Source organism: Mytilus californianus, unplaced genomic scaffold, assembly GCF_021869535.1.
Source record: "Mytilus californianus isolate M0D057914Y unplaced genomic scaffold, xbMytCali1.0.p SCAF_6, whole genome shotgun sequence".
Classification (NCBI taxonomy): Eukaryota; Metazoa; Mollusca; class Bivalvia; order Mytilida; family Mytilidae; genus Mytilus; species Mytilus californianus.
Window position 1 is genome coordinate 80,086,454 of NW_026262712.1, and position 15,712 is coordinate 80,102,165.

The 15,712-nt window shown below is 33.3% G+C and overlaps 1 protein-coding gene across 2 annotated transcripts in view; it reads right to left on the reverse strand.

Moving 5' to 3' along the window:
• Positions 1 to 15,191, reverse strand: part of LOC127704207 (NADH-cytochrome b5 reductase 3-like) — a 29,653-nt gene extending 14,462 nt beyond the window's left edge. The window contains exon 1 of one of the 2 annotated variants that reach the window (XM_052208151.1): positions 15,149 to 15,191. In XM_052208151.1, coding sequence (XP_052064111.1) covers positions 15,149 to 15,169 — 21 coding nt within the window. In that variant the 5' untranslated portion in view covers positions 15,170 to 15,191. Of the gene's footprint in view, positions 1 to 11,534; positions 11,606 to 15,148 lie in introns of those variants that run through there. The other variant, XM_052208150.1, reaches the window with a different exon arrangement.
• Positions 15,192 to 15,712: the final 521 nt, after the last annotated feature.

Genomic DNA, 15,712 nt, shown 5'->3' on the forward strand with positions numbered 1-15,712 from the left:
TCTTACAATCAAAAGATAGTATCTAGAGGAAATTTTTTAATAATTTTTTCACCATTTTTGTTGAGCCTGCGACTAACAGCAAAAGTAGGCGAGACAATGGGTTCCATGGAACCCTTACGAATTTTTTTATATTCATGTATGATTTTGTAATACTTGATTCTTTAGGCAAATTAACCTCAAGCCTAACCTCTCCTTCACTTTTTCTACTACATATATTAAAATATACATGATATATGCACAGGTATGTCAGGTAAACAATATTATATATTTGTAAATAACTTATACATCAATCTATTGTATGACTCAGAAGGTGTGTTCATGTTTTCAGCCAAAATATAAATACTTTCCTAACTCTAGAAATTGGCATGTCAGTTTTAATTTCTAGATGTATTGATAAGCACAAAAGAAAAGAGTTACATCAAAGATGCACATCAAAAAACATCTAAAACAGACATAAATGATATACAATATATGTAACAAATGATATAACAATACACATGATACATTTGCCATTTAATCTGATTTACTGAAAGTTGTGTTTGTAGTTACTTAACTGTAAAAGAGATATGCACATCTTCAGGAACAATAATAGTGCATGTGACATAATAAACATAACTTAAGTTGTAACAACGCAAGTCTTCAAAGAAAAACAAAATCAAATATGCAACACAATGCCTCACTCATATGATCATACGGTCACATTTCCATATCAAATAATAAAAGTACACTGTGAAATCTGGGCAAAAACCCTAACAAAGGCCACCAAATAATTTCTGGTTCTTCAGACTCTCTCTATCAAATTAAATCATTGCATTGAGATTTCCATGCAGTCCTTGATTTACATAGAAAAAAAACAATGGCTTGTATATCATGTTTATAGGTGCTAGTACAGTAACAGAAGCAAATCCTGCTTTGTATAAAAATAAGAAGATGTGATATGATTGCCAATGAGATAACTCTCAAGCAGAGGTTCAAAGATTAGAAGGTTAGCAAATATAGGTCACCATACAGCCTTCAACAATGAGCAAAACGAAAACCGAATAGCAAGCTATAGCAGGCCCCAAAATAACAAATGTAAAACAATTCAAACAAGAATACTAACGGCCTGAATGATTTATCAAAACAATTTGGCCCCTTATTCCTAAACGTTTAGAACAATTACCCCCAAACTCAATTCCAGCTTTCCCTTTGTTATATGGAACCTTGTAGTACAATTTCATAAAGATCCATACACTTACACACAAGTTATTGTCCTGAAACTAGAAAAATGCTTGTTTTTTGCCCCTTTTTAGCCCCTAATTCCTAAAATTTTGAGGCAATTACCCCCAAAATTAATCCCAGCCTTCCCTTTGTGGTATGGTACCTTGCAGTACAATTTCAGAGAGATTCATACACTTGAACACAAGTTATTGTCTGGAAACTAGAAAAATGCTTATTTTTGGCCCCTTATTCCTAAACGTTTTGGGCAATTACCCCCAAACTCAATTCCAGCTTTCCCTTTGTGATATGGAACCTTGTAGTACAATTTCAGAAAGATCATACACTTACACACAAGTTATTGTCATGAAACTAGAAAAATACTTGTTTTTTTGGCCCATTTTTTGGCCCCTAATTCCTAAAATTTTGAGACAATTACCCCCAAAATCAATCCCAGCATTCCATTTGTGATATGAAACCTTGTGGTACAATGTCAGAGAGATCCATACACTAACACACAATTATTGTCTGGGAGTTACAAAAATGCTTATTTTTGGCCCCTTTTTTTGGATTGTGATCAAATTTTTGACATAATATAGGATTCTGACACAAAATAAATGTGGTCAAAGATCTTAATAAATTGCTTCGCCGAGCGCAGCTGGATATGACCACAGAGGTCCAACCCTGAACAATTGGGGCAAAAATGGACGCAATATTTGCGCTTGATACAGGTTTGAATTTGGATTGTAATTAAATATTTGACAAATAAACGGTTTCTGACACAGAATAACTGTAGTCAAAGAACTAAGAATTGGTTATATGATTTGAATTTACATGTATATTCAATTTTTGCTTTTGTGCAATACACTTTGCTGTTGCGAATTGACCCCCCTCCCCCCTCCAAAAAAAAAAAAAAATTTACCCCCCCCCCCCCTTTTTTTTTGCTTTTGAGCAATACACTATGCTGTTGCGTATTATGGTGTCAAATCTTTCATATGGATTTCTTTGTAAAAAAAAAAAGCAACATTTGCAGATATTTTTACTGGTCTTCCTTTAAAGATATGCATTTCTTTAAACGTAATTTAAAAGCAGTGTAGGTTATATTTGGATTACCTCCCTTAAACTGCTTTTAAATTGTCTTAATTGTTCATTAACCATTACTTTATACATAATTTAAAAGCAGTGTAAGGGAGGTAATTCAAATGATGTATTTGAATTACCTCCCTTACACTGCTTTAAATTATGTTTTGTACTAAAGTATTTGTCCATTAACCAGGACACCCTTGTTTTTCCACCTTTTTTGCCCCTAATTCCTTAACGGTTTGAGCCATAACCCCTCAAGGCAAATCCTAACCATCCCTTTGTGGTATAATTTCAGAGAGATCCATTCACCGTTCCACAAGTTATTGTCTGGAAACTAGAAAAATGCTTATTTTTGGCCCCTTTTTGGCCCCTAATTCCTTAACTGTTGGTACCATAACCCCCAAAACCAATCCCAACCTTCCTTTTGTGGTATTGAACCTTATGGTAAAATTTCATGGAGATCCATTCACTTAAACTAAAGTTAGAGTGCCAAAACCAATGTGTCTTCAGATGACGACAGCGATGCCGGACGACGACGACGCCAACGTCATACCAATATACGACCAAAAATTTTTTAATTTTTGCGGTCGTATAAAAAAACACCAAATTTTAGTTGAAATCAAACAAAGTTTAATTTTGGACCCTTCAAACCTTAATATGGACTAATTTGAAAACAGGGCCCAAAATAAAAAAATCGAAATGCACAATAAGATTCAGCATCTCATAGAGCCACAATAATTCAGTTTTTGATGAAATCAAAAAAAGTTTAATTTTGGACCCTTTGAACCTCAATGTAGACCAATTGAAAAATGGGGCCCAATACCCAAAATAGTAATACAAGGTTAGAAACCCAAAAATTAAAGACTTTAAATTAATCCCATTGAAATTGGTTAAAAGATTTGTATTTATTTTCAATTGAAGATTTCTTGCTATTGTGCAATTGAAGATTTCTTGCTATTGTGCAATACTGTGCAATTGAAGATTTCTTGCTATTGTGCTATACTGTGCTATTGCGCAATACTGTGTTGTTGCACAATACTTAGTTAATCTGTCATAATAATTTACACACCCTGTTTGGAAAAATGTTTGGTGTGTATCTCCTGCCATATCAGTATTTGTTGCTTTTATATATAAATCAGAAATAGTCAATGTCAATGTAAAAATTCGTAAGGGTTCCGCGGAACCCAGTGTCTCGCCTACTTTTTCTGTTAATCGCAGGCTCAACAAAAAGGAGGAAGTAAATCAATAAAAATATTCCTCTTGATACTATCTTTTGATTGTAAGAAGCTTCTGTCCAAGTTTGGTAAAAATCCAGGATAGTTTATGAATCTTATAAATGTTTAAAAACTTTAACTGCAGACTGAATGTAATGTTAACTGGAAGAAAACAAAATTTCCTTCTAGATACTAGCATTTGATCATAAACAAGCTTCTGTTAAAGTTTGGTACAAATCCAAAATAGTATAAGAAAGTTATTAAAATTTTAAAAACTTTAACCACAGAGTGAATGTGTTGTTTCCTGACAGAAAATCTAAGTCCATTTAAAAGTAAAATACGGAAAAAATGGATTTATTTTTTTACAAAATTTCCTTCTAGATACTAGCTTTTGATCATAAACAAGCTTCTGTCCAAGTTTGGTACAAATCCAAAATAGTTTAAGAAAGTTATTAAAATTTTAAAAACTTTAACCACAGAGTGAATGTGTTGTTTCCTGGCAGAAAATCTAAGTCCATTTAAAAGTAAAATACGGAAAAAATGGATTTATTATTTTACAAAATTTACTTCTGGATACTATCTTATGATCATAAACAAACTTCTGTCCAAGTTTGGTAGAAATCCAGGATAGTTTAAGAAAGTTATTTAAATTTCAAAAACTTTAACCACAGAGTGAATATTTGTGGACGCCGCCCCTGACGACGACGGAATGTAGGATCGCTGTGTCTCGCTTTTTCGACTAAAGTCGAAGGCTCGACAAAAATGGAAAATATTTATGAAAAAAAAACCAAAAAATTATGAAAAAAAAAATCCCCTTAGAATTTTTTTTTGAAAAATCTTGAAGAAAAAATTCGTAAGGGTTCCACGGAACCCAGTGTCTCACCTACTTTCTCTGTTAATCGCAGGCTCAACAAAAAGGAGGAAGTAAATCAATAAAAATATTCCTCTTGATACTATCTTTTGATTGTAAGAAGCTTCTGTCCAAGTTTGGTAAAAACCCAGGATAGTTTATGAATCTAAGAAATGTTTAAAAACTTTAACTGCAGACTGAATGTAATGTTAACTGGAAGAAAACAAAATTTCCTTCTAGATACTAGCATTTGATCATAAACAAGCTTCTGTCCAAGTTTGGTACAAATCCAAAATAGAATAAGAAAGTTATTAAAATTTTAAAAACTTTAACCACAGAGTGAATGTGTTGTTTCCTCGCAGAAAATCTATGTCCATTTAAAAGTAAAATACGGAAAAAATGGATTTATTTTTTTACAAAATTTCCTTCTAGATACTAGCTTTTGATCATAAACAAGCTTCTGTCCAAGTTTGGTACAAACCCAGGATAGTTTAAGAAAGTTATCAAAATTTTAAAAACTTTAACCACAGAGTGAATGTGTTGTTTCCTGGCAGAAAATCTAAGTCCATTTAAAAGTAAAATAAGGAAAAAATTAATTTATTTTTTTACAAAATTTACTTCTGGATACTATCTTATGATCATAAACAAGCTTCTGTCAAAGTTTGGAACAAACCCAGGATAGTTTAAGAAAGTTATTAAAATTTAAAAAACTTTAACCACAGAGTGAATGTAATATTTCCCGGCAGAAAAACTAAGTCCATTTATAAGTAAAATACAGAAAAAATGGAATTTTATTTTTACAAAATTTACTTCTAGATACTATTTTATGATCATAAACAAGCTTCTGTCCAAGTTTGGTAGAAATCCAGGATAGTTTAAGAAAGTTATTAAAATTTCAAAAACTTTAACCACAGAGTGAATATTTGTGGACGCCGCCGCCGCCGACGGAATGTAGGATCGCTATGTCTCGCTTTTTCGACTAAAGTCGAAGGCTCGACAAAAAAGTATGAACCCCCCAAAAAAAAATCCCCCCCCCCTCTTTGGAGTAATTACCCCAAAACTCAATCCAAACCTTCTCTTTGTGGTATTGAAACCTTGTAGTACAATTTCAGAGAGATCCATACACTTAAACACAAGTTATTGTCTGGAAATTAGAAAAATGCTTGTTTTTGACCCCTTTTTTGCCCCTAATTCCTGAAAGTTTGGGGCAATTACCCCCAAACTCAATCCCAGCCTTCCCTTTGTGATATGGAACCTTGTGATACAATTTCAGAGAGATCCATACACTCGCACACAAGTTATTGTCCGGAAACTACAAAAATGCTTGTTTTTGGCCCCTAATTCCTAAACTGTTGGTACCATAACCCCCAAAATCAATCCTTTTGTGGTATTGAACCTTCTGGTAAAATTTCATAGAGATCCATTCAATTACACTAAAGTTATTGTCCAGAAACCAAATGTGTCTTTAGACGCCGCCGCTGCCGACATGATAGCATTATACAAACGCAAAAACTTTTTGCAGTCGTATAAAGATGGTCAACTGGAATGAAACATCTATTCTTGATCTGGAAGTCCTCATTATACCCTTGACTGGTGATTTGAATAATCACCTGTGTATTAATTTAGCAACAGGTGGTATAAAGATTGACATACATGTATAAGGCCATCATGGTGGACATAGTTTTTATGGCCACCATTTATCAGAGTATGTCACAGGTCATGCAGGTAGTATGTATACTGTACTTACTAAAATTCAAATCAAAATCTACTGAAGCCAAAACAAAATAAAATGCTTCGCTTGGCGCAGCTTGATATGACCGCAGAGGTCGAACCCCTGAACAGTTGGGGCAAGTATGGACACAACATTCAAGTTTGATACAGCTCTGAATTTGGATTGTGATTAAATATTTGACACAGCATAGGTTTCTGACACAGAAAGATGTGGTCTAAGAACTTGATTTTTTTTTAATTTACCTATTATGGTCCAATGTCCAAAATCAAAATACATGGTTAGATTCAGCTTATCAAAGAACCCCATATATTCAATTTTTGTTGAAATCAAACAAAGTTTAATTTTGGACCCCAACTTGGACAAACTTGAAAACTGGGCCCATAATCAAAAATCTAAACACATGTTTAGATTCAGCATATCAAAGACCCCAAAGAATTCAATTTTTGTTAAAATCAAACTAAGTTTAATTTTAGACCCTTTGGACCTTAATGTAGACCAATTTAAAAAACGGGACCCAAAATTAAAAATCTAAATACACGGTTAGATTTGGAATATCAAAGAACCCCAATAATTCAATTTTTGATGAAATCAAACAAAGTTTAATTTTGGACCCTTTTGACCTCAATATGAACCAATTTAATAGTGGGGCCCACAAATAAAAAATCAAAATATACATGTATGGTTAGATTCAGCATATCAAAGAACCCCATATATTCAATTTTTGTTGAAATAAAAAAAAGTTTAATTTTGGACCCCAACTTGGACCAACTTGAAAACTGGGCCCATAATCAAAAATTCGTAAGGGTTCCGCGGAACCCAGTGTCTCGCCTACTTTTTGCTGTTAATCACAGGCTCAGCAAAAATGAGGAAAAAAATTAATAAAAATATTCCTCTCTATATATACTATCTTTTGATTGTAAGTAGCTTCTGTCCAAGTTTGGTAAAAATCCAGGATAGTTTATGAATCTAATAAATGTTTTAAAAACTTAAACTGCAGACTGTATGTAATGTTAACTGGAAGAAAAACTAAGTCCATTTATAAGTAAAATACGGAAAAAATGGAACAAAATTTCCTTCTAGATACTAGCTTTTAATCATAAACAAGCTTCTGTCTAAGTTTGGTACAAATCCAGGATAGTTTAAGAAAGTTGTTCAAATTTTAAAAACTTTAACCACAGAGTGAATGTAATGTTAACTGGCAGAAAAACTAAGTCCATTTATAAGTAAAATACGGAAAAAATGGATTTTTTTTTTTACAAAATTTACTTCTGGATACTAGCTTTTAACCATAAACAAGCTTCTGTCCAAGTTTGGTACAAATCCAGGATAGTTTAAGAAAGTTGTTAAAATTTTAAAATCTTTAACCACAGAGTGAATGTAATGTTAACTGGCAGAAAAACTAAGTCCATTTATAAGTAAAATACGGAAAAAATGGAATTTTTTTTTACAAAATTTACTTCTGGATACTATCTTATGATCATAAACAAGCTTCTTTCCAAGTTTGGTAGAAATCCAGGATAGTTTAAGAAAGTTATTAAAATTTCAAAAACTTTAACCACAGAGTGAATGTAATGTTTCCTGGCAGAAAAACTAAGTCCATTTATAAGTAAAATACGGAAAAAATGGAATTTTTTTTTTACAAAATTTACTTTTGAATATTATCTTATGATCATAAACAAGCTTCTGTCCAAGTTTGGTAGAAATCCAGGATAGTTTAAGAAAGTTATTAAAATTTCAAAAACTTTAACCACAGAGTGAATATTTGTGGACGCCGCCGACGACGACGACGCCGACGGAATGTAGGATCGCTATGTCTCGCTTTTTCGACAAAAGTCGAAGGCTCGACAAAAATCTTAATACATGTTTAGATTCAGCATATCAAAGAACCCCAAGAATTCAATTTTTGTTAAAATCAAACTAAGTTTAATTTTGGACCCTTTGGACCTTAATGTAGACCAATTTAAATAAAAACGGGACCCAAAATTAAAAATCTCAAAACACGGTCAGATTTTGGCATATCAAAGAACCCCAATAATTCAATTTTTGATGAAATCAAACAAAGTTTAATTTTGGACCCTTTTGACCTCAATATGAACCAAATTGATAGCGGGCCCACAAATAAAAAATCTACATACATGGTTAGATTCAGCATATCAAAGAACCCCATATATACAATTTTTGTGGAAATCAAACAAAGTTTAATTTTGGACCCCAATTTGGACCAACTTGAAAACTGGGCCAAAAATCTAAAATCTAAATACATGTTTAGATTCAGCATATCAAAGAACCCCATATATATATTCAATTTTTGTTGAAATCAAACAAAGTTTAATTTTGGACCCCAACTTGGACCAACTTGAAAACTGGGCCCATAATCAAAAATCTAAATACATGTTTAGATTCAGCATATCAAAGAACCCCAAGAATTCAATTTTTGTTAAAATCAAACCAAGTTTAATTTTGGACCCTTTGGACCTTAATGTAGACCAATTTAAAAAACAGGATCCAAAATTAAAAATCTAAATACACGGTTAGATTTGGAATATCAAAGAACCCCAATAATTCAATTTTTGATGAAATCAAACGAAGTTTAATTTTGGACCCTTTTGACCTCAATATGAACCAATTTGATAGCGGGGTCAACAAATAAAAAATCTAAATACATAGTTAGATTCAGCATATCAAAGAACCCCATATATTCAATTTTTGTTGAAATCAAACAAACAAGTTTAATTTTGGACCCCAATTTGGACCAACTTAAAAACTGGGACAAAAATCAAAAATCTAAATACATGTTTAGATTCAGCATATCAAAGAACCCCATATATTCAATTTTTGTTAAAATCAAACAAAGTTTAATTTTGGACCCTTTGGACCTTAATGTAGACCAATTTGAAAACTGGACCCAAAATTAAAAATCTAAATACACGGTTAGATTCGGCATAACAAATAAATAAATGTGGTCAAAGATTTTACAAATCTAATGCGCCAAACTGTGCAATTAAAGATTACTTCTTGAAATTTTTCAATATTTGAAATTTGAAAAAAAAATTATTATTTGAAGAATAATTCTTTTTAATTTCTTTTACCCCCCCCCCCCCCCCCCTTTTTCCCCCCAAAAATTCTTTCCCTCAAGATATGGTCATAATCTCAATTCAAATTTCCAATGGAGTTTGCAACCATAATTACCCATTTAAATTTACCATAGTGCTAGCTTAATCTATTTTATAATAGAATTTAAAATATAGTGTCAAATCTTTCATATGGATTATTTTGTAAAAAAACAAAGATGCAACATTTTCAGATATTTTTACTGGTCTTCCTTTATAAATATGCATTTCTTTAAACATAATTTAAAAGCAGTGTAAGGGAAGTAACCAAAACGTTGTATTTGGATTACCTCCCTTACACTGTTTTAAATTATCTTAATTGTTCATTAACCATTACTTTATACATAATTTAAAAGCAGTGTAAGGGAGATAATTTCAATGATGTTTTGTACTAAAGTATTTGTCCATTAACCAGGACAACCTTGTTTTTCCCCCTTTTTTGCCCCTAATTCCTAAACCTGTTTAAGCCATAACCCCCCAAAGCAAATCCTAACCATCCCTTTGTGGTATGGAAACTTGTAGTATAATTTCAGAGAGATCCATACACCATTCCACAGTTATTGTCTGGAAACTAGAAAATGCTTATTTTTGGCCCCTTTTTGGCCCCTAATTCCTTAACTGTTGGTACCATAACCCCCAAAATCAATCCCCACCTTCCTTTTGTGGTATTGAACCTTTTGGTAAAATTTCAAAGAGATCCATTCACTTAAACTAAAGTTAGAGTGCGAAAACCAATTTGTCTTCGGACGACAAGGACGACGCCAGCGTCATACCAATATACAACCGCAAAAATTTTTTGCGGTCGTATAAAAAAATCAAGAAACTAATTGATATCAGAAATACTGGTGACTGATCGGTTATGTTCATATATGTGATCACTGTGATGCATAGATTTGCACATTAAATTTTAAGGTTTTGGTTTGTCAGTTTCTAAAAACTTTTCTACTACCAGAGACGGATTCAGGGAGGGAGCAGGGGTGCCTGGGCCACCCCTTATGCAGCTTTGTATACGATAAATGCATGACTTTTAACAAGTATCATTTCAAACATTGGCTTGCATAATTAACATACATGTACATTGTGTATGTATATTATTTTTATGACAAAATTTAAAACTTATCATAGTCACTCAAAATTATCCTCATTTAGTATGTATGATTGGTGATAAATATTTAAGAGTAGAGGAGCACCTCAGTGTTCTTACAAAGCCTGTGGTGACCCCTGTATCCATATAAGATCAGTATATGTAACTGCTAGTTCTCTCTGATTCGGAATGGTACTTTGCGTCATAAGTCTTTCTGTTAGTTTTATTTTGTCTCCTATGTATCTATCCGATGGGTCAAGCCTTTTTCAACTGATTTTTATAGCATGTACTTGTGTTGTGCTATGACACCACTGTCCCTAGTATTAAAGGGAGGGTTTGGGCACTTGCAAACATGAAACCCACCACATTCTGTATATGCATGTTGTTTATTGTTTTGTACATAAATCAGGTTGTTAGTTTTTTATCATTTGAATTGTTTTACATTTGGATGTCAACTGCTTTTATACATGTTATAGCTTTCTATGCAGTATGGATTTTGCTCATTGTTGTAAGTCATATATATGTTGACTAATAGTTGCTGACTTCTAAGGTCATTTGGTGTCTAGTGGAAAATTGACATTGGCAATCATACCACATCTTCTAATTTTAATAGATGTACAATATAAGGGATCTAATTGATTAAATGTTATAATCATTGTTATTCTTGTTTGCTTTTAATATGCAGGACCTACAAAAACAAACTGAGAAATATAATTTGTTTTTCTTTGAAAGGAATTTGGAGGGGGTCTTGTCCCCAATATTTCATTTCCTATATGTGAGGCAGAACATTCATTTTAATCTGGTCTTCAGCAATACTATTAATTTTCAGGTGTTAGCAGGCTTCAACCTTAGTTGAGATGTAGCTATTGTAAGTTTCTGCTCACTAATGTCTCTCCTTGTAGTGTACTTTTTATTGAAGCTTTCAAAATTTCTCCACCTCCTCCCCCCTTTTTATAAAAAAAAAATATTATACATTATGAACTTTGCATAGTTTGATAGTTTTGTACCTTCTTGCAGGTCAGGTCATTACATTAGCTCACATCTCTTTGCTTAATACAAATTAGCTACTGCACCAAGTATGGAAGTTGGTATTAAAATCAAGGCAGAATAGACCCCTTTGTAACTTGACAAACCAAGGTCACCTTTTTAACATATTATCTTCACATATCATGCTATGTAATGCAAGTAGGGAATGATCCTTCTTAAATAGTGATACAAACTGATAAAAAGGTTAATTAATTAATTAACAAAATCAATATCTTACAATAGTTGATGCTTTACCCATGCCTCGAGATACGTCTTGCTATTGGTGAGTATACAAATAATGTCAATAAAAATTGTCCACTCGGAAAAATTATTTATTCAACTTGTTTTCAAAATTACGGAAAGTCTGGACTATTTTTTATAAACAATTATCACACTAACTATTTAGTGAATGTGAATGAATAAAGCAAGGAGTGTTCTTAATCTATATTCTGTTCATACAAAAAAAATTTAATAGAGCAGCACCCCCCCCCCCCCCCCCCCCCTTTCTTCTTTGATTGGAAAGAATATCAATTTTTTTTTTGCTTTATTAAAATTGTCAATAAATAATTCTCCTTCCTACGCTTGCTCATTTTTTATATATATATATATATATATATTTTTGACAATTTTGACCCCCTTTCCTTGAACCCTCGATCCACCCTTGGTGACTTGGTCCCTCTCTGTACAGTAGTCAGTATCAATAAGGATTAAAAAAAAATACCACAAGCAATGTTGCTACTTGCATTGGGATGCATAACTTCAATAAGACATGTTCATGTAAATCCTTACCAAAAAAAGATGCTGTCAAAAAGTTTGGTTTATACCATCTTGGTGTTCTCCCAACTATTTTCTAATTAGAGCCAAGGGATTTGAAATGGATCTAGATTGTTTTATAATTTATAATACATTCCATAACAAAATCTATAGTAACCTATATCCAGCTAGCATCTTTGTAAAAATCAACACCATGTGGCTATAAGGCCCCTGGAGAGAACACTTCCATCAGCATGTCCTCAATTCAAAGCTCAGTTCTATTAAAATGTATTACATGTATTTCAATGAAAAATGTCCAAACAAAAAATTCTAAGATAATACTTCCTCTTGGAAATTAAGATGTCCAAGAAAAAAAATCAAAAACCATCTTCTGCAGGCTATCAGGGCGGGGTACAACTCATAAAAGTATTTTTTTTAATATACTTCCCGTTTGAATGGTTTTACACTAGTAATTTTGGGGGCCCTTTATAGCTTACTGTTCCAAGGCTCCGTGTTGAAGACCGTACCTTGACCTATAATGGTTTACTTTTATAAATTTTGACTTGGATGGAGAGTTGTCTCATTGGCACTCATACCACATCTTCTTATATCTAATTAAGAAATACATGACAGTAGAATTAACATCCTAAAATATTTCCATACACCAAATATAATTGACCTATTGTATACAGTATTAGAAAAACAGACCAAAACATAAAAACTGAACTTTAACCACTGAACATGAAAATGAGGTCAAGGTCAGATGACACCTGCCAATTGGACATGTACACCTTACAATCATTCCATATACCAAATATAGTAGACCTATTGCTTATAGTATCTAAGATACTACTACTGGAAGTGTTTAATGACCTTGACTGGCTGTTCAGCCATCGCACAGTCAGCTCGATGCCCGAAGTCGTTTTGGTGAGCGTTTAAATATTTTCTGCAGTCGGTCAGGAACAGGTGGAAAGCGCCATTTTGGTAGACGGCCATCTTGGTTTTGGTGAATTGTTTTGGTTTGGTTTGTTGACTATTTTTGATGTTTTCTTGCAGTCCATACTCCACAACGGCTGCTTTCAGGGCCAGATTGGTCAGCTTGGCAGCCCGCTAACCTCGATGACGGAGTACTGGTCGATGAGTCTCGACGTAGTTATAACGATGACAGGAAGCATTATCAGGACCAAAATCGTGAGACAGTGAAATGGAGGTCCATTATTCAACACCTAGGATACAGCCCTCGGACGTCAGTCGGCATAACACTCCCCAACCATAATGGGTATTGGAGTGTATGCTGACGCTTGTATTTACATAGAAAACAAACGTTTACTGTACAGCGTTGGATTGGTTTCTGTCATCAAAAGAAGTAAGTCGTTGAACCATCTATCAGTAAACCCTCATCGTAGATAGTGGGTAAAGGAGAGCTGACCCAGCACGTCCGTTCAGCTGTAATGACTGAGACGTGACTGGAATGGTGATCTGAGATATGGACTTGACCAAGAAAACTTAACCTTGTTCACTGATCCATGAAATGAGGTTGAGGTCAAGTGAAAACTGACTGACAGGCATGAGGACTGTGCAAGGTATGCACATACCAAATATAGTTATCCTATTACTCTTATTAGAGAGAAATTAACATTACAAAAAATCTTAACTTTTTTTTTCAAGTAGTCACTGAACTATGAAAATGAGGTCAAGGACAAAGGACATATGACAGACGGAAACTTCATAACATAAAAATCTATATACATACATGTAGTATGAAGCATCCAGGTCTTCTACCTTCTGAAATATTAAGCTTTAAAGTAGTTAGTTAACGCCGCCGTGGCCGCTGCCGGATCACTATCCCTATGTCGAGCTTTCTGCGACAAAAGTCGCAGGCTCGACAACAAAACAATCACATTATCTATATCAACAGATGAAATATCATGTGAAAAAGTAAAATCTATGGAAACATGTATGCCATGTCCACAAAAAGTCAACTTTTAAAAATGAGTAATTAAAAATATGTCACAGACATCCATTTTTACCTGTAACCAAAATGCTTAGTACATGTAGTATGCATGGAATATTGTCAAAAAGTTATAAAATGTTCAGAATCAGACAAAACATCAGTTATTCAATTTTTACAGATGATAAGTTAAGCATGTATGCAATTTAGGGACTGCTCATTACAGAATCTTAGGTGGCTGAGAGCCTTAAACAGGTTGTGGAGGATCCTCATAAATTGGTACTATTCTCATTTGTGGGTATTATACCCCAAAATGGATTACAATTTTCAGTGATAAAAATAGAAACTTTGGATTTACAGATTTTTTCTGTCATGGCACAAACACTCCGGTAAAGACAAAGGTAATACCCACAAATGGCGATAGTACCCAAATATGAGGATCTTCCCCAATCTATTAAAGGTCGGTTCAAACCAATTTATCTTTAATTCAGAATGGATTCAAAATTAAATTTGTGAAACTATATATTTAATAAGGATACATCTACAAAATTATAACAGAATGGAAACATTTGTCCTTTTTTTTTTTAAATAAACCAGAGACATACCTCTGAATAAACGTAGGTCGAAAACCTATCAAAATACATGTAGGTGCAGTCACTTAATGTAGGTGAAGTCACTTAAGAGTCTCATTGACATTGACAATCTCCTTAATTTATATGCATATACATTGTACAAGCATGTAACTATTTCCATTGAGAAAAGAAATGAAATTCAATTAAATTAAAGATTTACAATTACTTTAAAGAAAAGAATTCCTAACATTGCCTAATGAACATCTTTATAATAAAAAAGACGCAATAAATACATTTGAAAATTTAATTTATCAAATTATCTATTTCACTACTATTAAAATTGAGACTTTAAAAAAAGTTTATTAACTGTGACGTTTTTCCTGCATTCTTGAACTCAACCGGTCCAAACTCAAGTTACTTGATCATGAATGCGAACTATATGCTGATATATTCGACTATAATGCAATGATCTACAGTGTGGCCACATCATTAATGCAACATAAATCATCACTGTCATTAAATAATGTAAATGATCAAAAGGTGAGATTCAAATTTCTTAGAGAAGGTTGCCCTTACCCAATGTTCATCTGCGGCCATAATGCTTACAAGCAATTTTTCACCTTACACCGCTATTGATTTGTCGGCTAAGTTGTCTCCGCTTTTAGGAGCACCACCAGCGAATTATTCAATAGGTGACCTTATCCTTTTTTGTATATAATTGTTTTTATATTTTGCATTTTTTATGTTTTTGAGGATGAGCGAATCAGGTGAGTGGGTGTGTTAGTATGTTTTATTGCATTGTACTTATTATTTTGGGGAAAGGTTAACTTTCTGGTAGTAAGACCCGTCACGACAAGGCTGGGAAACTGGGTAGGCAAATAAAGGCAACAGTAGTATACCGCTATTCGAAATTCATAAATCGATTGAGAAAAAAAACAAATCCGGGTTACAAACTAAAACTGAGGGAAACACATCAAATATAAGAGAACAACGACACAGCAGAAACCGGCACAACACTAAAATGCAACACACACAGAAACGAACTATAATATAACAATGGCCATTTTCCTCACTTGGTACAGGACATTTTAAGAAAAAATGGTGGGTTGAACCTGGTTTTGTGGCTAGCCAAACCTCCCG